Genomic DNA, 24,537 nt, shown 5'->3' with positions numbered 1-24,537 from the left:
ATGTCTGTGTGGGTCGTGGCTGATCTTTCACAATTAGCATTGAGGCGCATTCATGAAAGCACATTTACAAGGTGATTGGGATTTAAAAAGTGTACATTTCATAGAAATGTGCACATGCCCGGTTTTATAAATCTCATTTTTCTTTTTCTTTTCTATATGAATTTTCCTGTGTTTTTGGTTTGCGCATATTTTCATGCTCAAATGCTTTATGAATGAGGCCCTCGGCTTTTTAGTGGGCAAAAACAGTTCTACATTCTACTAATGAATCCTTTGGACCTGCACGGCATCAAGCAACTAAAACAGAAGTTGGCAATCATGCAGCAGAGTTGCTCGACTCGAATGTGTGAGGCTAGCGGATGAGGATACCCCTACAATCAAAACACAGCGTTAAACTCGCTCTGCGTCTCTATCCTTAAAAGAGGTGAAATGACTAATATCTTTTTAATTTCTATAATGATTTCACTGGCTAAGGAAAACACAGCTGTTTAAAATGCATGCCCTTAGGTTTTGCTATTGCTCCCCTGTCACGACTTTGGCAAGGTCCACCAGGCATGAGTCAGGCCTTCCCCAACACAGAGCACACGAGACAATAAAAAAAAGTGTATTGTATTGTCTGGAATAAATGACCACAGCTCGAAAAGGATATGAGCAGCCAACAACAGTAATAAACACAAAATTTATAGCCGCCAGGCTTAAAACTCCTTTTAATAGTGTCCAGGATGACTTCTGGGGATTGCTGACAAACATGGAAACGTCATGTCTGAGGAGTGAGCCTCTAAATGACACCGGCAACGCTTGTGAAAGGCATGCCCTGATGACCTACTTGACTCCGTCACCACACCACAAAAATGTAAGCCGAAGCAAATGGTGTGTTTTTATTTTCTTTTGTTCCAACGCAGCATGATACCTAATCCGACTTGTGGAAAATAATCATTGTGATTTGAGGCTTCTACACTCTGGAACTGCCTTCCTGGATCTGTGGCGAGGCTCCATCTGTCTTGGCGTTCAAACTCAGACCGAAGACCCACCAGATCTCAGCGGCTTTTGAATTGCTGTTTCTTTATTTATGAGTTTCCACAACTCCTGCTGTAATCAATTACCCAGACCCTGATTGCTACCTGTGAAGGCTCCATCTTAAATTTATCTGTTTATCCTCTAATGGCCTTTTATTTTATAACTGTGCTTGATTTCTAAAAAATTTGGGATGTTACTTAACAGTAGTGTTGTGTGCGTCAGCGGTTACGGCACTGAACTTTAAATCTCAAGGTTGTTGGTTCATTCCCTGCCTCTGATTCACTCCATGACACTGAGCAAATCTCTCAAAAATGATAAAAAAAAAACAAACAAAATGTTCTCGTCTTTCACCGTGGTTTAAGAAGTGTGGTAAACCAGCCCTGACACAAATAGGCAGGCACAGGATGTCCCAAACTCACACTTGTTTTATTTAAAGTCCAGCATACATCACAGTGTCCATGCACCAAACACCTTTCCGAGTCCGTTTCTCTCCCTTCTGGACTTCTCCGGCCGCCTTTCCTCCAGTCCTTCTGAGCGATGCCTTCTTCCTCCCGACTCCGGCTCTCCTGCTTGAGGGAGGAGGCCTCTTTTATAATCACCTGGATGTGCTCCAGATGCTCTTTGATGAACTGCGGGTGTCCCTGGAATTCTTTCCACCAGCACTTCCAGGTATGGCGAAAGTGCTGGCATCCAGGGCTCCACAATCCTCCGGGTGCCCCGCAGTGATGACCACGGGCCCCAATAGGGTTGAGCTTCCATGCTTGGTTCCCATGGCCCCCCATACAGACCAGGGCGGCTGCCCTCATGTGACCCAGGGGAGGTATAACCCCTTTCCCGGTCCTTCCAGGCATCCCGACTGGGCATAAGCACCCAGTCGTCCGCCACAGAAGTCCATGAAATTAATTGTATATACATTATACGGATATGGGCAAATTTGTTGGTACCCTTACAGCTCACTGAAAAGGTCCCCTGAAAATCGATTAAATGAAAAACGATTGTCCCCCATGTACCTGCATGTCTCTGATATGTCATCAAGTGAAGCAAAGCAAGTGTGACAAGAGCTCAAAAATATTGCTCAGTTTACAAAGATATTCCAAAATGGCCTGGACACATTTGCTGGAACTCCTAGAAAAGATCACAAATAATTAGATTTAAGTGATTTTTCAAACTAGCTGTGTTCTTAAATTCATATCACACATCTCCAATTCTGCAATCAGTCATTCAGCCGATTTAATCGGTGAAACTTCGTCAATTTGCTGTTTAGCCTCATCATGTGTCCCCCACTTAGCACGAATCAGAGAAATCAAAGAGAGAGCTGTCTGAGGAGATTCTAGACAGGCATATTAAAGGCAAAGCCTAGAAGACCACCTCCAAGAAGTTTGATGTTCCTGTGACAACAGTTACAAATATTACTAAGACGTTTAAGGTCTATGGGACTGTAGCCAACCTCCCTGGATGGAAAATCAACTCCTGAGTGGGCAGAAGGACAGTGAAAATGGTAGACAAAAAGCTAAGGACAACTCCTGAAGTGACACAAGCTGAACTTCAAGGTCAAGACTCCACAGTGTCTGATCACACCATCCATCATTTTTTGAGTAACAGTGGGCTCAATGGAAGAAGACCTTGGAGGAGCCCCCTGTTGAAAGAAAAACATAAAAAAGCCAGACTGGAATTTGCAAAAATGTATATTGACTAGCCACAATGCTTCGAGGAGAATGTTCTTTGAACAGAGGAGACAAAACTGGAGCTTGCAGGCAACTGACATTAGCTCTGTGTCCACAGACAAGAAAATGAAGCTATCAAAGAGAAGAACACCAGACCTACTGTGAAACATGACAGAGACTCTGTGATGCACCTAAAATCAGGAATAGCTTACCAATAGGGATTCGCCAGGCTGATACGGTGGAGCACTTTAAAACACTGCTGAAAACACATTACTTTAACATGGCTTTCTCATAACTTCATTTTAGTTAAATCCTGATGCGCTCTATATTCAATTAATTATTATTATTATTCATGGTGGCTCCAAAATCCGTACTAACCCCTACTTTCTCTTCTGTGGCGATCTGCGCCACCACCACCTAATCAAAGCACCGTGATGTCCCTACATTGATGGATTAAAGACCAGAAGTCCGCATGACCGTCATCATCAAGTCCTCCCATGAGAACCCTGAATACAATGAGGACTGATTGAGGTCATTTATGTTAGGTAGAATGCCTAGAGGGGGCTGAGCAGTCTCATGGCCTCTGAACCCCTGCAGATTTTATTTTTTTTCTCCAGCCGTCTGAAGTTTTTTTGTTTTCTCTGTCCTCCCTGGCCATCGGATCTTACTTTTATTCTATGCTAATTAGTGTTCTCTTATTTTAATTCTTATTTTGTCTTTTTTTTTCTTTCTTTATCATGTAAAGCACTTTGAGCTACATTATTTATATGAAAATGTACTATATAAATACTGTAAATGTTGTTGTTGATGTTTTGGTTCTGCTTTGCTGTATCTAGCACGAGTCGCCTGGAGTCTGTGCAGGGAACAATGAAATCTCAAGACTATCAAGATATTCTGGAGTGAAACGTCCTGCCCAGGGTCAGAAAGCTCTGTTTCAGTTGCATGTCATGGATCCTCCAACAGGGTAAGGAGCCAAAACACACAGCAAAAAGCACCCAAGAATGACTAAGAACACAACATTGGAATGTTCTGAAGTGGCCTTCTATGAGCCCTGATTTGAATCCCATCAAACATCTATGGAAAGACCTGAAACATGCAGTCTGGAGAAGGCCCCCTTATCAACTTGACCCAGCTGGAGCAGTCTGCTTATATATATGTCTACGCATGGAAGTGTGTGTCTGTCTAGACCAGAAGTGAGAGGTGGAGTCTGGGTAAGGTGATCTGCCTCTGAGGAAGTAGTACAAAAGAAACACCACCATACAGCAACATGCGGGGACTGGCAAGATCAAGGGAAAAAAAAAAAAAAAACACGTGGTCACTGATTACAAGATGTTATGTGAATGAATATGAATAATATGAACTAGCCGACGCCTGCCGTAGCATACGGCGGTGTAAGAATAGGAATGGAAAACGGTGAGAAAGGAATTCAGAAATCAAGAAGAAATAAATACTTCTTGAAAGACGCAATGTGCATGTAGAATTTCTGGCCAAGCAGGATTACATGTGAAAGTGATAAATAAATCAGGCTTTCCGAATTTACGTACTATAGCCATGGCATCCTGATAGTTTTGTTGCATGTATCTTGGACTTCCTGGAAATGTGGACGGTAATATGATCATTTTGCCTACACGTATGTTGTTATTTTCAGCGTTTGCTTGCAATGCATCTGATAGTTCCACGCACAGATCTTGTTGATGTAATCTGAGATAGTTGAGACGTGCGCCCTCTGTTTTAACATACGCATGTACAAAGTACTGTTGGAATATTTTGCCACTGGAGTGCAAAATACTAAATGTATTCCTCATTGCTAATCTGTACGCGTAAAATTGGCATTGAGTAAGCCTTATTCGCTTGGCGGTTCTTTTACAATGGGGAACATGTTGTAAATCTTTGTGCCAGCCAATGTCTCCGTAAGGGAATAAAAGTGGGTAAACCATAGGATCGCAATTCATATTGAGCGTGGAAATCTGTTTGCAGGAGTTGTGTATGGGATAGATGCAAATGTCCCTTTTGGCAGGTGTTTCAACATCTTCTCCGACGAAAATTGTTGCAATGTCGGGGCATTGTATTGTTGTAAATCCTGCCCAGGGTTTTCCTTGAAAACCATTCATGCAGATGCTGTTAGATTGGACTGAGCGATTTCATGCATGTGTTTGTATGATTTAGAGAAGGGGTTGATGGTTCTGAGCATGGAATCTAGCTGGAGAAGTACATTTTCGCTGCATGCAGAGTTTGCTTTATTTTGTAAGTGCACTTCAGTTTCTTGTGCTGTGTCAAAAACATACAACTGTCCATATCCTGGAGAGGTAGAAGTGTTAGCATATAGTGGAGAGATTTGGTGATAAATTTGCCCGTGTATTTTAAAACAGTATGGTCCGTGGCTAGGAGGTTGAGTTATCTGTGCACCCATGGAAGCAAACGCTAGAAAAGAGTTGTATTCTCGAATGTGTTCACGATAATTTTTAGCTTCTGATGTTTGCTGTGTAAGAAGCTGTTGTAAAGACACAGGTGGTTCCCGCAAAGGTGGTAAAGCTACTTTACCGTTGTGGCAGCACCTCGAGTACTTGTTGGATGTATTACACTCAGCAGGCCAGTATAGTGCATGACATGGAAGAGGACGAATAAGAATCGAGAAATGCCGTGTCAGCTGCGTGTGGGCGGGACCGGTTTTGAAGTGGAAGCAGGACGAACCAGAAGAGAAATATATATAAGAGATAATGTTGCATCTGTGCCACAATGTTTTCCCAAATGTACTATACAGGTCATAAAATGAATAATTCCAAATATCATATATACCTATGTCTCTGTGTTTTTTTTGTCAGTGCGATTTTGACATCATGGACCTTAAGGTGCATACTAATTCAGCATGAACAGGAACATTCAATAAAACTGAATAAAAAAAAAAAATCAAGTGATGGTGAGATACAAAGGCGGCAGATTCACCAGAGTTTGTGTGTCTGCTTTTATCCATCCAGATCAGAGAATGTCCAGTTCCATTGTCTCAAAACACCACTCACATCTACAGTTACTCCCAGTTTCAAATAAAAACTAACAGTGTCAGATCCCTGGGGCGGTAGTATGTATCGTGATCGTGACCGAGAGAATAAAAGAAAAAAAAAAGCTAACTTTTACAAGTACTATAAATGTACACCATCTGTTACAGACACAAACCAAATGTATGTGTTTACTGTATTATATTAACAATAAGAGCAGCTCACTACTGAAAACGGTAAATAAAGGAGGCAGTCAGGATCAAACTGGGGACTCTTGACTACAAATCAGCAATTCTTACCACTACGCCACTGTTGTACGATACTGTTGTATCGTCCTTGAACCTTTTGTGAAAGTGTTTATTTGATCTTTGGACTTCAGGCTTCACTCATTATATAGTTTATGCCTATATTTTGTCATTTATTACTAAAAACGTTTCTGTTTTAACAATATGTTTACACAGATTATTGTAGAAACGGAACAAACATTAAATGCATGTGTTCCAAATAACGATTTCTTATTTCAACTCTAAAACTCCAGCAATTCACTCCCATATAATCAATCAAGACATGAGCTGAGAGAACTTTGTGCATGTTCTGCAGTGGTGGGGGGATGGAAAAGCAGGCTGCTTGCTGCTTGTCTTTATCGGCACATTTACAGGACAACAGATGCTGACGGAGAGGTGCGAAGGGATTTAAGGTGGGCCGGATCTACGAGTTTTTTCATAGGCTTTGGTAATTCTAGTGTTAAACACGGACTAAACAATTATGGGTGCCAATTACTTTTGTCGGTTTTAATTTATTTCAGTGACAATTATGGGTTCTTCTTTTTTTGTAGCGGGGTACCAATACATTTGTCCATGTTATGTATAACTGCAAGCCAATGTAGAAAGCATTAAATATGACTAAATAATCGATAATCAACACCTACCTGTGGCTTGTGGTTTAAAGAAATGCAAACATGTATGCTCTATTTTAACTATGTTTGTTTAACCGTTGTCACGCACGTGTGCACACAGGGGGCAGCTTAAGGACTCTGGTAATTGTAATTACTTGCCGCTCCAGGGGTTGGCGCTGTGTTCTAATGCCTGTTCTCTTCCTCCCTCTTCAGAACAGATGAATGTCAGTTGTAACATCTCTGACGTCACTTTTGGTGTCCATCCACTTGGACCTGCCTCTTCCTACAGGAAGTTCAGCCATTTGGAAATCAATTCAGTGTGAAATTTCTGTCTGAAAAGACAGTCTTTGCAATTGTTGTGTTTTTGGTTTGTTTTGTTTTGTTTTTTTTTGGCTTTTGAATTATATGGGGTCACCAGGTGGGGCCTCAACTCTTTATCATGGTCTGTCTAATCTCATACACCATTTTACACATACACCAAGTGGCCTCTTTAATTAGGTACATCTAACCAGTACCTGAGAGGACCCCCTTTTATCCTGTGAAGACCATGAAATGTTTTGGAGCAAGGACTCGATCAGGTGCTGGAAACATTCCTTAGGGATTTTGGTTCATGCTGACTTGACAGCTGCAGGCACTTCCTGCAGATTTTTTTCCCCCATGCATTCATACTGTGGAGAATCCAGTTCCACTTGATCCCAAAGGTGCTCTAATGATTCGGGTTTAACCGTATTTACATGGAATTCAGAGCCCGGAGGACACTCAGGATTAATGTCATTGAGGGAATTTTCAGGAAGCTTTTTAGAATTAGTTCTGCTGTCTTACGGGTCAAGTGTTGAAGTTTTAAATCCTGAATCCAGTTAAATTATGCGTGCGATCTGGAAGTTCTTCTCCTGTCTGTCTGTTTTTCCCCCCCATTAGATACTCAGTAGAATCCCAACCAAATTTCAGATACATTTGAGTTGGGGTAACTAGAGATTCTGAATTAGCTTTGGGTGAGTGATGGACCTGCTCCCCATCCAGAGATGGAGTCTGCCTTGTGCTCAGGTTTACAGAAGTGAGAGTTAAATACAATCAGATTTACGCATAAAGATAGATAAACAACAACATAATTTTAAGCCAAGCAGAAAGATCTCCAACAATTTTAAAAGCTTTGACCACCTTCACTATATCCAAAATGAAGTCATCATTTGTCACTCAGCCTGTAGACTTGATTAAAAATATTCTTGTTATCCATCAATATACACTCACTGAGCAAATTATAAGGACCACCATACTAATACTGGGAAGAGCCCCCCCTTTTGCTCTGTCAAAACAGCCTCAATTGTTCATGGTATGGATTCCACAAGATGTTGGAAACATGTCCGATTTTCCAGAAATCCCATGCACATCATGGGATGATGAGTCTCAAAGAGTTCTGAAAAAATGATCAGGTGACACCATGTAAAATTATTTTGATGGACAGTCAATACTTTCCAAGACAGAGCCAAAGGGGAAAGGGGTGTCAAATTTGACATGGTTTTGTTTTTTCATCAGTATTTCACAAGGCCATAGCTCAAGAACTAAACTACCCAGCAAACTCAAATTTTGCATACTGGTACCTTTATAGGTATAGTACATAAGGAAATCAAAAATAAAAGGGGCCGCATCATCTTAACTGGCAGGCAGGGTCCAGAGGAAGTGGATGAGGCTTGACGGGACAAGTGTGAAGGAAGAGAATTGTTTTCCTTTTCCGATTGTTTTTTGAATCCAGAAATTAAAATTTGTGCTGTTATCATGACAAGTGAAGAAGAGATTATTGAATCTGTAAATAAAATCCTCACCTACTTCTGAGAATGGCTACGCTTAAAGAAAGCTACGGCTTGGTTTCTCAAGTTCAAAGACATACTGAAAGAAGTATGAAGTCAGTCAATCTGAAAGTAACCCAGAAAAGCAAAAAACGCTCATCAGAGAGCACATGAGGAATTACAAACTAACACTGAAACCAAACCCAATTTCTTCAGAAGACTTGGCCAAAACCAAAGCAGAGCTTATCCGCCTCGATTACAAGAATATCCAGAAGCTTTTCCAGAAGAAATAAAAGATTTAAAGAAAAAGGGCAGTGTGAAAAAGAATAGTCAGATCTTTAAACTGGACCCGATCATACAAGATGGAATACTGAAAGTCGGAGGAAGACTCAACAAAGCTGCAATGCCAGAAGAAGTTAAACATTGCGCAATTCTCCACAAAGGTTCACATTTTGCTTCTCTTATATTGCAGTACATTCACAAAGAAATCGGACATTGTGGGTGCAGTTATATGCTTGTACAGTTGCACCAGATACCTCAAGTGAACTCAACTATCAGATAAATTGTTTCAAAGACCACAACATGCAGAAGAAGATGAGTAAAAAATGGCAGATTTGCCAGAAGATCGGTTGTTAACTGACCAACCACCTTTTTGCAGTGTTGGAGTTGATTATTTTGGACCTTTTCAGGGTCTGGTCAAGAGGTATGGTGTAATTTTCACTTACACATTGAGATTGCTGGCAGCATGGTGTTGCAGTGGGTAGCGCTGCTGCCTCGCAGTTAGGAGACCTGGGCTCGCTTCCCGGGTCCCCCCTGCGTGGAGTTTGCATGTTCTCCCCGTGTCTGCGTGGGTTTCCTCCCACAGTCCAAAGACATGCAGGTTAGGTGTATTGGCGATCCTAAATTGTCCCTAGTGTGTGTGCTTGGTGTGTGTGTCCTGCGGTGGGCTGGTGTCCTGCCTGGGGTTTGTTTCCTGCCGTGCGCCCTGTATTGGCTGGGATTGGCTCCAGCAGACCCCCTTGACCCTGTAGTTGGGATCTAGCGGGTTGGATAATGGATGGATGGATGGATATTGAGATTGCACACAGTCTGGACACTGAGTCTTGTATTAATGCCATACGTCGATTTATTTGCAGAAGAGGACAAGTTAAAAGTCTTGTGCTCAGATAACAGAACAAATTTTACTGTAGCAGAAACAGAACTACGTGAAGCAGTTAAAAACCTTGACCAAGAAAATATAAGCAATGCCATGATGAAGAAAGAAATCATAAGAAATCAAATGGATTTTCAGTCCACCATCAGCTTCTCATCAAGGTGGCGTATGGGAATGGTAAATCAGAAGCATACAAAAGATTCTCAACTCAGGTTAGGTAGACTTTATTATCCCAGAGGGAAATTTGTTTCCAGCAGTAAAGTACTAAAACAGAAGACATTGTTCCAGAGATCCAATAGATAAACGAAGACACAACATTTCCAACCAATGTTATTGCATAAACACGCACTCAAGATCAATACAAAGAAGAATAATTACTTTCAAAAAAGTAACGCAGAATTTAACATTTAGCAGCATCCCTACAAGTTGCTCTTCATTTGATCTGTGGAGATAACATTTATTAATAAAGAGGGACTGTATTTTAACCTGTGATTGGATTGGGTGTGAGTGTGTCAGGGTCTGGGGCTCAGTGGCGCTCCCTGCTGGTTACAACTTGCACCCACAAAGTATAAAAGGAATGTGAGCAGGACAGAAGAGAGAAAAAACAAAAAGACAAAAACGGGAGTAAATCAAAGAGGTGAGTGTGGAGTGACAGCTGAGAGAAATCAGGAGATTGAGCTGGTGTGGTGGACAGGAGGCTTGGAGGTTGGTGGCCCCGCAGGGAGCAAAAGGAGTGCTGCTCCAGGGGCAAGTCGTTCCTGTTGAGCATTTGGAGGAAGAGGAGGAGGAGCTGCCGATTGTTTTCTGGGTCATCTTATGGATGCTGAAGGATGGTGTTTGGTGTTCCAGTGGGTTACCGGCTGAGGTGGCTGGGATAAAAGCCAATAGTCGATGACCACGCTTGCTGACAGCCAGGGACAGGAAGCAGAGAAGACAGGAAAGAGGGGCACAGGGAGACAGGCAGACAACCTGATATTTAACTCTGTGTTTTAACATTGATTTGAATATTTTTTTGGATTTATGTATTGATTGATTTTATCTCCTACTTGTTTTATGGATTCATTCTTTATTAAACTACACCACACTTTTGTCCAGACACTGCTTTATACTTTGTGAATAAACTGCACTAAGCACTTTGCTTGATGGTTGTCTTTTCATTATATTAGTTAATCCTCAGGTCATGACTATCGATGTCCTGGAAGACAGATAACACCAAGATGGCTGGCATCCGGAGTATCACACCTGGCACTGCCATGTACTTCAATTTTTAAGCCTAGAGACGTCACAAAAACCCATTATGATGTCATTCCTGGTTTCCAACAGACATCTCTACACAACTTCTTAAATGTTTCACTGAGATACTGACTTACCTGACATGTGCCCATTTGCCTTTGCTGCAAATTTTGATGACGGGCTGGGTTTGTCCACATGGAACAACTTCATGTCATCTTCATCGAGAGCTATGTCTCCCCAGAAAGCAACTGTCAAAAGAGAAAAAGGCAGGTGTGCACATCAGAAACTTGCTTAGGACAGGCCATTGAATGCATTTTCTTCCCATAAGGTCAACTTGCCAAGTAGTGCAAGTTAATCGACTCCCTCTAGAACACGAGGGCCATGCTGTGGGTGGTTGGGATAATAGGTAAGAATTAGTATTGCTAGACTTCCGTAAGAGCTAAACTATGCTTTAACCCAAGTCCCTGTGGGCTACACAGGTCGTGAAATGTATTAAATTCTATGAAAAAAATATTTGTTCTTTGTTTCTTTCAAAGAAATATTCCGGTCTCTGGACTGGCGGACTGTGTCCTCTTTAACTCCATAACTGTCATCTCTGATATCACTTGTCCATCACTAACCACACGCATGACACCAAGTTTACTCATCTTCAATGAAGAGCAGCAGCAGTACAGGTGATGTATGGGCAGTCAGAATTTGAAGCGCGTGAAGAAGAACGCCATTTGTTGTGTTATTGACAGTTGTTCAGAAATGACTCTGTGACTGCGTCTTAGATTCCAGTTCTAGTCAAAGCGAGTTTACTCAAACAGTAAACTCTGACATTGCTTCTGAATGTTGCTATTAATTTTAATACAGCAGGTGTTAAGTGTCAGACTGGATGGACTGGCATCCTGACTCCGAGGTCAGGAATGATGTCCTACCCAGCTGGGATGGATGGCAAGCAGGCTAGGACAGGGGTGGGCAAAGTCATTCCTGGAGGGCCGCAGTGGCTGCAGGTTTTTGTTCCAACCCAATTGCTTAATAAGAAGCACTTATTGCTCTAGAAACACTTCTGCTTCATTTTAGTTATCTCCCTCGTTAAGATTATGAACCCTTGTTGCTTATTTAAGTCTTAAACAGCTGCATTCTTGGTTTTTAATTGCTCCTTATTAGCAATAAGATGCAAATGACAAAAGAAAGCAGCAGTTATCCATTTTGCTTGTTACCCTTTACACCTGTGTGTATTTATCGTGCACTATTTGGTTTAATTAAATACTTGGAAGGAAAGAGAAGAGAAAAAAGTGAAGGATTGAGAATTTCCCATCCGTTTTACACTTCAAAGTATTTGGATGATATCCTTAGAATGGAAAAAAAAATCAAGGATATGAGAATGACTTGACATAGCAGAGTTAAAGCACTAACAAGACATGAAATGTAATTATTGGCAAGGATTATTTTCGAATTAAGCAACTTGGAATAAAAACCCGCAGCCACTGCGGCCCTCCAGAAATGAATTTGCCCACCCCTGGGCTAGGATGGTCCTTGAATTCTGTCCCAGGGCAGGATGAGAGACAAACAGATTTCAGGAACAATTTGTCCCCCAGCACACCGGGTGGCAGTATTCCTCTGACAGGCGCCTAGCTTGTATACCCACAGGGGGTCCCTGGGACTTGTAGCATGAAAGGGCAGTCTTGTTGGGTTCCTTGGGAACTGTGGGTTTGGGGGAGGGCTATGAAGAATTCACCTGTGTATTGTGGGGAATCAAAATTCACTTTATTGGCTTGGTATACTAATGTGAACTAGGAATTTGTCTTGATAGAGTTGGTGTAACATACAAAAACAACACAGAATACAAAGGATAAATATAAGAAGATAAAATATAAAATGATAAAATATGATGCAGCAAACCACAGCAATACAAAAAATAAAGAGACTGCATGATTAAAATGTCCAGGCAGTCTGGTGTGAAGGTATACAGAGACACTGAGTGGAAGGTCAGACCTGATTGTTCGGGTGACGTGTTCTTTTAGCTTTCACTGCACAAAGACATTTGCCAGAGGGAAGCGTTTCGAACAGGTGATGTCCTGAGTGAGTTGGATCAGCAATGGTCTTTGTGGCGCTCTTCTTACCCTGGACTCATGCAGGACTTGAATGTGTGGTAGGTTACAGCCTATGGTCTTTTCACAGGCTTTAATGATCGGCTTTTGCCTGAACAGAGGCAGCACCACACCAGACCGGTAGAGATGAGGTCAGAATGGACCCGATGATGGCCGTGTAGAACTGGACCGATATGGCTTGAAAGAGATTGAAGTTCCTCAGCTGACACAAAAAGAACATTCTGATGGGCTTTCATGATAAGTGGGACAATAACATCACATGCATTAAGGTTCTATGACAGTACAATGACCAGAAACTTAAATGATTCTGTCATCCTAACGGCTGAGCCATTCATACAAGTGATAGGTGAGCGGGTGACTGTCTCCTGAAATCTGTGATCATCTCCTGAGTTGTTTTAATGTTAAGGATAAAATTATTATGTCTGCACCACAATGTCAGATTTTCCACTTCTAATCTTTATATGGACTCACCATTGTTTGCAATCATCTGCAAATTTAAGAAATTTGACAGACAAATGGCTAAAGTACAGTCATTTGTATAAAGTGAGACAAGTAGTGGGGAGATGCACCAGTAGGGCTGTGCCACATCATATTGTCCACAATAACAACGGTATAAATTTGTACATAATAAATAAAAAAAAGGGTCCTCTTGAGATATCACGATATAGCAACACCAAGATGCATTTATGTTCCCTAGTGCACACAACAACGACACAAGCCCAACCATGTCTGAGAAGGAGAGCAGCACATCAGCTTCTGATGACGATTTAGTACCTAAAAAGGGAGCTACTTCAACAGTATGGAAATGACTTGGCTACAAGAGGTCAGACCTCCAACAAAGCACAATACTTTGGAAAATATGCAAGAAAACTTACCGCTAAAGGTAGAAAAACAATAAACTTGTTTCGCAACTTGAAGCAAAAACACACCATCCAGTACAACCAGGCTATGAAGGCACACAAGGGGATACTAGCAGCTGGTGATGTGTGCCCAAAAACTGAACAAAACGAGTCAACCGAACATCTCTGGAGCACTCGCTAGGCTAGGCAGAGACTGAAGAAGTTACATACTACTGGGCAGAGTTCAAAATGTTACGAAGAGAGAGACAGCTTAAGCAGAAGGGACGGAGAGAGGCCAGAGGGTGGTGTGAAAAAGACGGTCCACCGAGAGCGCTGGCAAGTTCATTTCCACAGAGTACAGGGACTTGCATGCAGTTGAAGGTACGTGGCTAACAAGATGCAGGACAGGAGAACGGTGTCACCTACCCTAGGGAGGAAGAGACAGTTTCACCAGAGAGATGTCGGTTGTGGGTGCAGTGAGAGATAGAAGACTAGCGAGATGACCTATCGAAGCTGGCGGACCAGAAGTGGGGCGAAACTAGGTTGTCTTAGCAACACGAGGTACCCGAAAGTGAAAGAGAACGCTCACTCCACGAGGAAGAGACGCCGACAGGGATTCAAGCAAGGTAGCAAGACTTCTGCTGGGAAATGAGCAGTCGGGTGAACAGAGTGTTTTACTGGGATAGTTGGAAGACAAATCATTGTGGTAACACAGTGTGCAACTTGGACTTCGCACCACCAAAGGTTGAAACCTCAACTGTTACATTTCAATGGATTTTAGAGTGCAGACTATGTGCTCTTAATTTAAAAGGTATTCACGAATGATATTTTTTTAGAATCTTATTTGCTTTTATCTTCTTGATGGATTTTAGACAATCTGGTGTAATAAAAGTTATCATTGTTTTTGTTGAAATTGCTGTCGTGTTTTTCATTGTGTTTACTCAACTCCCAATTTAAAGAAACCTGTGTACTATTATCTTTAAATTCTAAAAGGTTCTTAAATGTTAAGATCTAGTTTAAGAATTTTATTAATAAACTTTTCAGCTTTTTAAAATAAATTCTAGAGTTCCCAGACTGGGTGGCGTAGCCAGATATTTTAACTGTTGTTTAGGTTAGATTACGTATATGGCAAAAAAAAAAATATTTTTTACTGATAGTCTCACTATGTCCATATTTGCCAATCAGAAATAAACTTGATCGCTTAGGCTTAAAAGTCAAGGTAGAGGTAAAGAATTTAAGGGTAATCATTGATTCTGACCTAAACTTTAAATCACATATTAATCAGATTACTGGGACTGAATTTTTTCACTTAAGGAATACAGCAAAGGTTAGACCTTTTATAACTTTACAAGACGCTGAAAAATTAGTTTTAATTAATTAGATTACTGTAATGCACTCCGAAAAGGACTACCTAAGACAGACATCAAGTGTTTGCAAATAATGCAGAATACAGCAGTCAGCATCTTAACTAGGAAAGATAATCTGAGCTCACCAGTTTAAGCATCATTACATTGATTACCCATGTCGTTCAGAATTGACTTTAAAATACTACTAACAGTTTATAAAGCCTTAAATAATCTCACCCCGTCCTATATTTTGGAATATCTGTCACCCTACACTCCAAGTCGTATAATTATAATTGCTTATAATTCCAAGAGCCAAGCTTAAAAGAAGTTGTGGGGTGGCCTTTTGCTGTTATGTACCTAAAATCTATAATACTTTAATGATAGAAATTTGCCAGGCTAATTCTGTAGAACATGAAAAAAAAACTGCTAAAATCCCATTATTTTAAAATGTCTTTATCGTAGCTACACTTCAGTTGTATTCCAGATAGACTGTATCGGTGTAGAATTATCATATTCATCAGGGATCTGCAATCTTTACTAATCCCCACTATTCTCCACCACCACCTGATCAAGGCACCATGCAGCCCCCCACATTGAAGGAATGAAGGCAGGTGTCTCAGCTGTCCACAAGACCAACTTTATCAAATCCTATCATGTGAAGAATTAAAGCTAACAGCTTTAATTTATGAACATTTATGTTAGGTCGAATGCCCAAGTGGGGGCTTGATCGGTCTTTTGGCTTTGGAGCCCCTGCAGATTTTGTTTTTTTTTCTCCAGCCTAAAGGGAGTGTTTTTTTGATTTTTTTCTGACCTGACCAGCCATTTGACCCTACTTTGTTTTGTTATTACTTATTCTCTAATGTTATTACCTTATCTTAATTGTTTTTCTTTTCTTGTAACTTTCTCTTTGGCATCTTGTCAAGCACTTTGAGGTACATTGTTGTAGGAAAATGTGCTATAGAGATAAATGTTGTTATGCTGCATCACTGTATACAATGCTGTGTCACTACTATTGCACTATAATGCTGTTGCTGCTGCCATCTTGTGGCAGTAGATTCACACTTTGAATTAGGTAGTCTGTCATCAATGACAGTAGCTCATTGGAAAAGAAGGATGGAAAATGCCCTTTATTTTGTTTGCACTAAAAAATGTTGTTGTCTGCAAGCTGCAATCTTCTATACAGTATATATAAAAGCCAAATACCACTGACTCACTCATCATGAAATCTTCCGAACCATGAGGACTTGGTACTTGAAATTTGGAATGTAGGTTACCCTTAGTCCATAGGTGCATGCTAAGAAATGGTTATAAAAATTTTGTGGTCTAAGCGCAAAATTTCTTACAGTTTTTTTGACCCATTCATATGTCTGTCCGCTTTTCACAAGAGAACTACTTAACAGATTTAGATCAGGTTTTTTTTCTATAATTTCCTTGAACATTCCATTGATTTTGCGATTTCTCTCATCGCGCTAAGAATCATAGTTCAGTTGTGGTACCGATTTATTAGCACAAATCTGAGAGATACTCATCAGGCTGCAGGGAGGGGGGCGGGGCCTTCCTCACTCATGCATCTGCCTCGGGGCGTAACCTTAACTCCGCTTAATTAACGAATGAGAGATCAATTTAACGGATTTAGATCTTTTTGTTTCTATAATTTGCTTGAACATTTTGGTTGATTTTGCGACTTCTCTCATTGCGCTAAGAATCATAGTTCGCTTGTAGGAGATAGATAGATAGATAGATAGATAGATAGATAGATAGATACTTTATTAATTCCAAGGGGAAATTCACATACTCCAGCAGCAGCATACTGATACAATAAATAATATTAAATTAAAGAATGATAATAATGCAGGTGAAAAACAGACAATAACTATGTATAATGTTGAATGTTAACGTTTACCCCCCCCCCCCCTGGTGGAATTAAAGAGTCGCATAGTTTGGGGGAGAAACGATCTCCTCAATCTGTCAGTGGAGCAGGACAGTGACAGCAGTCTGTCGCTGAAGCTGCTCTTCTGTCTGGAGATGATACTATTAAGTGGATGCAGTGGATTCTCCATAATTGATAGGAGCCTGCTGAGCGCCCTTCGCTCTGCCACAGATGTTAAACTGTCCAGCTCCATGCCAACAATAGAGCCTGCCTTCCTCACCAGTTTGTCCAGACGTGAGGCGTCTTTCCTCTTAATGCTGCCTCCCCAGCACACCACTGCGTAGAAGAGGGCGCTCGCCACAACTGTCTGATAGAACATCTGCAGCATCTTATTGCAGATGTTGAAGGACGCCAGCCTTCTAAGATAGATAGATAGATAGATAGATATTCACGCTAATCCGTGACAGAGGCTATGGGCCGAGGGGAGGGGGAAGCTTGACGTCAGGTGTAGAGAGCTGAGCGGGGCCATCCTCGATGTCCTGTTTCACTAATACACGGGCGAAGCCACGGGGGATGGCTAGTCACCAATAAAATGATGTTCAGTTTTTTTTATATCGTCATAAATATCATCATCTCAAATTTCCTTGAAAGCTGTGATATAATTTTGAGGCTATATCAGCCACTCTTATGGGGTAAGACATGTGTGTACCCATCTGCATGTGTCCTGTTTCCCATCTGTGATCCAATGGCAGATTAAATTTGGGTAGGTTGAATTGGGTGAGTTTCTTGTTACTGTATTGAAAAAAGAACTAAAGTTCATAAACAGGATCCTGACATCTGCCCCCTGGCTTATCAAGGTGTTGGTAAATAAATCTCAGACCGATGGGATCTGTATGCAAACTGAAATGGGTGCTTCCAGCAAAGAAACTGACACTGGAAACATCTCCACTCATTGGGTTTCATAACGCTCAAGGGAGAGGAGGAGTAAAGGAGACGGAGGTGCTTATTTAATCATTTACTATTTGTGTATGTGGTACTGAACTGCCTTGAATCTGTGCAAGAGACACGTCTGTAGTAAATACCAGAAGTTGTGTCTGGTATCTGGGACCCACTAGTGACCACACAGGGTTAGGTTAAGTATATGGTTAAGGAAAATGACTGGCAACAGGCATCGGCACACTGATCCCACAAATAAACTCTTATTTAAAGTCATATGTCCCCCATACAATTAAATCTAATAATTGGGTTGTGTTGTGTTGTTGGGTTGGTACATCAAGCATGGGCTTTTACTTTAATTTCCCACAGAATGGCTTATGCTCCCCTTTAAAGTGTCAGGCTGTCACTCTCTAACCCGCTTAGTCCTGAACAGGACCCCGGGTGGGTTTTGGAGGGTGGAGGTGGCTGCTGAAGCCTATCCCAGCTATGGGGAAAACACGCAAACTCCATGCAGAGGGGGACCCGGGATGCAAACCCTGGTCTCTTTACTGTGAGTCAGCAGCATTACCTCTGCATCACCATGCTCCCCCCTCCACCTTAAAGTGTTTGCTTTGTATTTTAATACTAATCAGTCAGTCATTACCTAACCCACTAAGTCCTGAACAGGGTCATCATGGGGGGGTTCTGCTGGAGCCTATCCCAGCTATCATAAGCCGCAAGGCTGGAATAAACCCTAGACAGGGCGCCAGTCCATCACAGGGCGAACACACATACACATCCCAACCACACACTAACACACTAAGGCCAAGCTAGGATTGCCAGTTCAACTAACCTGCATGTCTTTGGACTGTGGCAGGAAACCAGGGCACCCAGAGGAAACCCATACAGACACGGGGAGAACATGCAGACTCCATGCAGGGAGGAACGCGAACCCTAGTCTCCTTACTGCGAGGCAGCAGCACTACCACTGTGCCACCATGCTGCCCATTTCAATACAAATTTGATCACAAAAAAAAAAAAACTCAAACTTTTCGCAAAGCATGTTTTCACTTTGTCATTTTGGATGATTGAGTGTATAGTGAGACAGAAGTGGCAAATTTATCCATTTAAAATTAAGCCTACAGCACCATAAATTGTGCAGAAAGTGAAGCGGGTCTGAACACTTTCTGACTCCACTGTACATGACGACAGGCAAATCAAAATGTGCTGCTATGAATGAGATTGGCAGCGGGCGTGAATATTCTTCCTGTGCCGGTGTTTCACTTCTCCAGGTATACAGATTTTTAGCACACATCCCTAAGATATGAAAGTTTGATTGACGGACAGCTCAAAACTGGTCCCAGTGGGACTGACTGCCCGCCACAGGGTGGGCTCCTCGCTCAAGGCTGGTTCCTGCTTTGCACCCAGCACTAACAGGAAAGGCATCAGCCACTCACAACCCTAAATTTAAGTAAGCAGCTTTGAAAGTGGATGAACAGACCACTTTTTACATCCTGTCTTCGCCCAATAAAGGTGAGAATTGTGAGGCCGAGAAATTACAAGCAAAGCAAAACGAAAACCTCTGGTTGTAGACGTTGGGGTGCCTGACATTCAGAATGTAGCACCATCATGGCAAAATGAGGCTTCTAAACAATACCACATTGTGCGCCTTCCCCACCCCACTGTGTACCATCATTATTGAGCCCTTCTTTAACGATGCACTCTCATATGTACGAAATGCTTTTAAAAAAGGCAAAGGTCAACCCATTCAAGTGACCTGCTCAGCCAGAGACCTGCCATTGTGTGCCAACAGGTGAAAAGAATAGGCCAGCCTTGACTTTCGCTTCATTTCATTTGACCCAAAAGAGAAATGGGCGAGCAAGCATGCAGCTTAATCCCTCGGTGTACAAAGGGAGCTTCACAAAGAAGAACTTGTCCTGTCTCAAGAGGGAGTCAAGTGGGGATTTCATGGGGGAAACTAGATAACTAAAGGAAATGAATGGCGTCAGCTGTGATTCCCACAGAGTGTGTGTCTGGAGGGCCCAAATGCGCAGCTATTACTTGTCCAGCAGCTCCCTTAGGATCATTGGCCTCTGGTGGAAAAGATTTTATTATGAAGAAGAAATAAAAACACCTAGAATGGCAAACTGTTGGCTATTAGTACTAACCACGCTAGTTTTCGACTTGTAACTGGAAGTGAGATGGCTGCACTAAATTAACTCTTCTGTCTTCATTATACTGTAGCTAAGATGACTAGACTAGCGTAACTGGAAAACATTTATGTACTCCCCTGTAGCTTTGTTGGCCACACCGCTGTCACTGGGAGTGTTTCCTCTCCCAGTTCACTAGCACAGGAGCTGGCCAAACTGGTGTAACTCTCACAGTTTTCCTACCCTGTTTCCCTAGAACATATCTGGCCAATGTGGGAAATGTGTCCCCTTCATACTGCCAGGCCTTTACTTGTGAGGAAGCTTAAAGTACTCCCTCATTTCCTCGGTTACTGCAAGTTTAAGACACAGAATATATTCAGGTCATCATCCAAATGTAACATTAAAGGGTACCTGAGTACACAAGTCACACACACCTCTTTGGGGCTCTCGGGCACTGTCCTAGCCTGGTTTCCTTTACATTTATCAAATTGATTTCTGCATTTACAGAAATGTACTGACAGGACTCCATCACTGTACTCAGAAGTTAAATATGGTGTCCTGCAGAGCTCAGTACTGGGACAGTTACTCTTTTTTAACTTTAAATGCTTCCATTTGGAACTACCATTAGAAAACATAACATTTATTTTCACTCTTGTGTAGACAATACATAGGTGTATTCTTCTTGTACACCAAATAGCATTTGGTGTTCTTCATTACTTGTGTCAGTGAGTTAAAAGGGTGGATGGAAGTGAACGAACTGTCTCAGAATGCTGAAAAAAAACTAAAATGTTAATTATTAGGGGCAATGATGCTAACCACAACAGCATTCTCTAACTTTATAACTCGGCTGGAATCATCGTTAGTTTTACAGAATCTCAGTCAATTTAGGCATTGTCTTTGATGCTAGTATGCCACATTACAAAACTATCCAAAACATGCATTTTTCATCTTAAAAATATTGGAAACCTAAGATGTTTTCTTAATATACATGATACTGAGAAATGAATTCATGGATTCATTTCTAGTAGGGTTTACTATTGCAATGCATTATTCAACAGCTGTTCAATTTGTTCATAGTGCAGCTTTTGGTTAATTTATAATGCTGCTGCAAGAATCATTACAAGAACCAAAAAGGTCAAACACATAACTCCAGTTCTCAAAGCCTCACTCTTGCTTTTAGGTTAAGCTTAGGGTTGATTTCAAAATCCTTTTAACAACAACAATTTATTTCTATAGTATTTTCATACAAACAATGTAGCCTAAAGTGCTTTACAAGATGTCAAAGAAATAAATATATGCAAACAAAAACAAACTAAAATTAGACAGGAAATTAAGATAAGAATAATAATAAATAGTGATGAGAAAACATTGCTAAGTTCGCTTCACCGTGAGTTCCCTGAAATCCTGGAAATGTTTGTGATACTCGCCGAACTGCATTAAAGTCAATAGGGAAGGACTAACTGAACTAGATATAACTGGATTATAATGGTGTAGTCGTCTTTAAAGTGTCCCCGAGAGCTATGGAAACATCCGGCAACTATACTGAACCAATTATTGTGACCAAAAGTTGGCCCTAGCTGTGTAGTAGCAGTGCCAACCACTGCACCTCCATAATATCAAAGAAGAAAGTACGCATTCAGAGACGTACAATCATAGATTTCATCAAAACAAAATGGAAATACTGCAATTGTAGTCAAAAGTCAGAAAAAAAGATGTATTTCAGAAAATTCAAACTGACATGTCATGATTGAAGCCACTGGCTCGTTCTGTTTTTTGAAGTCACGCTGAAGGCTCTCCAAACTGTCTGTGCTGATGCTTTGCACTTTTTATTCTATCAAAAAGATAGAAACTTCTTGTAAATAGTAATAAATCTTTCATCAGGCTTTTTCAAGGTTTGTTTTCACTCTCGGCGTGCCACATGGCTAATTATTATGCATGCATAGGGCACGTGCCTCCATCTCTTATATTGATGTGGAACTTGAAGATCGATCTGCACATCTGGGCTACAAGTATAGACAACTTGTCCCACAGAGTCTATAATGTAAATTTTCAGCATTATATACCGGGGTGGTGGGGGTTGGGGTGGCGCTTTAGGGTCCCATCAATGTTGGCTCCGGAGAACGTTGCACTGGCATCACAAAGCATTGTGGAGCGCTGGTATTATAAAAAAAAAATTCTCCTAAACCAGCTGAATTATCAGTAAATAATGCACATTTAAGTAAGAAAGAAAAATGATTAAGAGGAACAGAGTCCTTAAATTTAGAATTGTTTAAGTTTGTAAATGACGGACTGATGATAAGCTCAGGCTGCCAGAAAAAAAAAAAAAAAAACCTGGAGGAAAAAAAAATTGCAGGGGTTCCAGGCCAAAAAACTGTGCACCTCCCACTGGGCATTCTGCCTAACATAAATGTTGTTACGTTGTACTTTATCGTTTTTTCTTTATTATTCTTAAGGCTTCGTCTTACAGGATTTGACCCAGTACGTCTCATGCCAGGTTGGGGTATCCACTTTCATTCAAACATCACAGGTAACTGCACAGGACTTTGATCAGGTGGTGGTGATGGTGCAGAACGCCACCACCAAAGAACCGGAAAAGTAAAAGATTAATAAAGACTGCAGATCCATATAAGAGCATGATCATTCTTGGCATATCTAGTTTATTAAGGGAATGTAAAAATTGGTCCATAACAAGGGGCAAATTTAAATAAATAATCAAGTCCTGAGAGCGTGCAGGCTTAGACCAGGTGTGGATGGGCGCATGAAGGTGCTGCTCCAGAGCTGAATGTGGTACTTGGCTGATCGTGCACTCCGTGCAGATGTGAATGGATCAGTCAGGCGCCACATTCAAACCTCAGGGTGGGTGCAGGGTCTCATCTGCACCTGATCATGTGCATAAAGAAGCCTGCATCACATACAGAAGGGAGAACAGAAAAAGAAAAAGGAAGAAAAGAAGATCAGAAGAACCGAGTAAGGAAGACAGAGGTTAAGAGAAAGAGAAAAAGCAACAGCAAGAGGCAGGATCAGCAGAGCCCATGTGAAAGACGAATGGAGTCAGGTGGTTGGGAATGAGCCTCAGGAAGAGGAGCTTGGTGCTGAAGAAGGGGCACGGTCCTATTGAATGATTCCTGGGAGCAGAAGCGGCCCGTTATGTGGTATCTCCTTCGGACGCCAAGGAACTGGTGGCAGGAGATGTGAGTGCAGCTCTGCGTGGTGCCCCATGGATGCAGAAGGCTTGGCAATGGGGACCTGAGTCAGGTATTTAAGGATTATTGCACCTGTCGGTGGGCATCTTCTCTTACCTTAATGTCCGCACAGGATAAGTGAAGGAGACGTCAGGTTTTAGAGGGGAGCGCTGGGGCTCATATTCTTGAAAGAACTGTCTCTGGATTTAAACCTTTTTTTATCGGATTATTCATTGACTTGTTTTTATCATTCACATGAACTGAATATTATTGAAGATTATTATTTATTTATTGGTTGGATGCACTGCACTATTGGAAATTTGATAGTTTGATGGGATTTTTAATAAAAGCATTTGTCACCTTTGCACCTCTCTTTTGCTGTAAGTGTGTGTTCTCATTTGCCCGGCTCATCGTGACTTTCAACAGGTCTGGGTTGTCTGGCTATTCTCCTCTGACCTCTGGCATCAACAAGGCATTGTCACCCAGAGCACTGCCACTCACTGGATGTTTTCCCTTTTTCTCTGTAAACCCTAGAGTTGGTTGTGCGTGAAAATCCCAGTAGATCAGCAGGTTCTGAAATACTCAGACCAGCCCATCTGGTACTAACGACCATGCCACATTCAAAGTCACTTCAGTCCCCTTTCTTCTACATTCTGATGCTTGTCTGGAACGTCAGCAGGTCTTGACAACGTCTACAACCTGAACGCATTGACTTGCTGCCATGTGATTGGCTGATTAGATATTTGATAGGGAATCCATTCCCGGGAATTCCGGAATCCCGCATTTCATTCCCGGGAATCCCGGGCTCCCGGGGATGACACAGTGCACGGGCATCTCACATGTGAACGGTTTTAGAATGAACGACACTTATTTTTAATAAAACTACTGCAATATGTTGACACAAATAAAAGACTAACCTTATCTACAAGCAGTTCATGCTATCATATAAGTACATGTATCTAGTTAGTTGTGGTAATAAGAGAGTAGAAAGCACAATGTCCTCACAGGTGGCGCAGTGGTAGTGCTGCTGTAAGGAGACTGTGGAAGATTGTGGGTTCGCTTCCCGGTTCCTCCCTGTGTGGATAGCGCTTTAAGTACTGAGAAAAGCGCTATATAAATGTAATGAATTATTATTATTAACGCGTCCAGCATGCAGTCGTCCAGGCAAGAGCGCACCTTCATGCAGAAGTACGCCAGCTGCTGAGAAAGCACACTCTGCCTCCACTGAAGTAGGCGGCACAGTCATCAGATACCGATATACTTGTTCTAAACAATGCTGGCGCTTGCCGTTGCTCTGAAACACCGCCATTTCAGCTTTTACTGATGCATCCAGTTTCTTGTCATCATTCTGTGATGGCAAGTTTCTTGGCACTGATAATGTGGGTGCAACAGACTGACGCATT

At 41.7% G+C, this 24,537-nt stretch overlaps 1 protein-coding gene across 3 annotated transcripts in view; it reads right to left on the bottom strand.

Moving 5' to 3' along the window:
- The window catches only part of LOC114647313 (tolloid-like protein 2), a 339,436-nt gene that overhangs the window by 183,879 nt on the left and 131,020 nt on the right, over window positions 1–24,537 (bottom strand). For all 3 annotated transcript variants that reach the window (XM_051923412.1, XM_028796002.2, XM_051923413.1), the window contains exon 2: window positions 10,874–10,984. In XM_051923412.1, the coding sequence (XP_051779372.1) occupies window positions 10,874–10,984 (111 nt within the window). The remainder of the gene's footprint in view (window positions 1–10,873; window positions 10,985–24,537) is intronic.

The sequence above is a fragment of the Erpetoichthys calabaricus genome, chromosome 2, assembly GCF_900747795.2.
Source record: "Erpetoichthys calabaricus chromosome 2, fErpCal1.3, whole genome shotgun sequence".
Classification (NCBI taxonomy): Eukaryota; Metazoa; Chordata; class Cladistia; order Polypteriformes; family Polypteridae; genus Erpetoichthys; species Erpetoichthys calabaricus.
The sequence above is the reverse complement of the archived record's forward strand: the minus strand, read 5'-3'. Positions and strand labels throughout refer to the sequence as shown.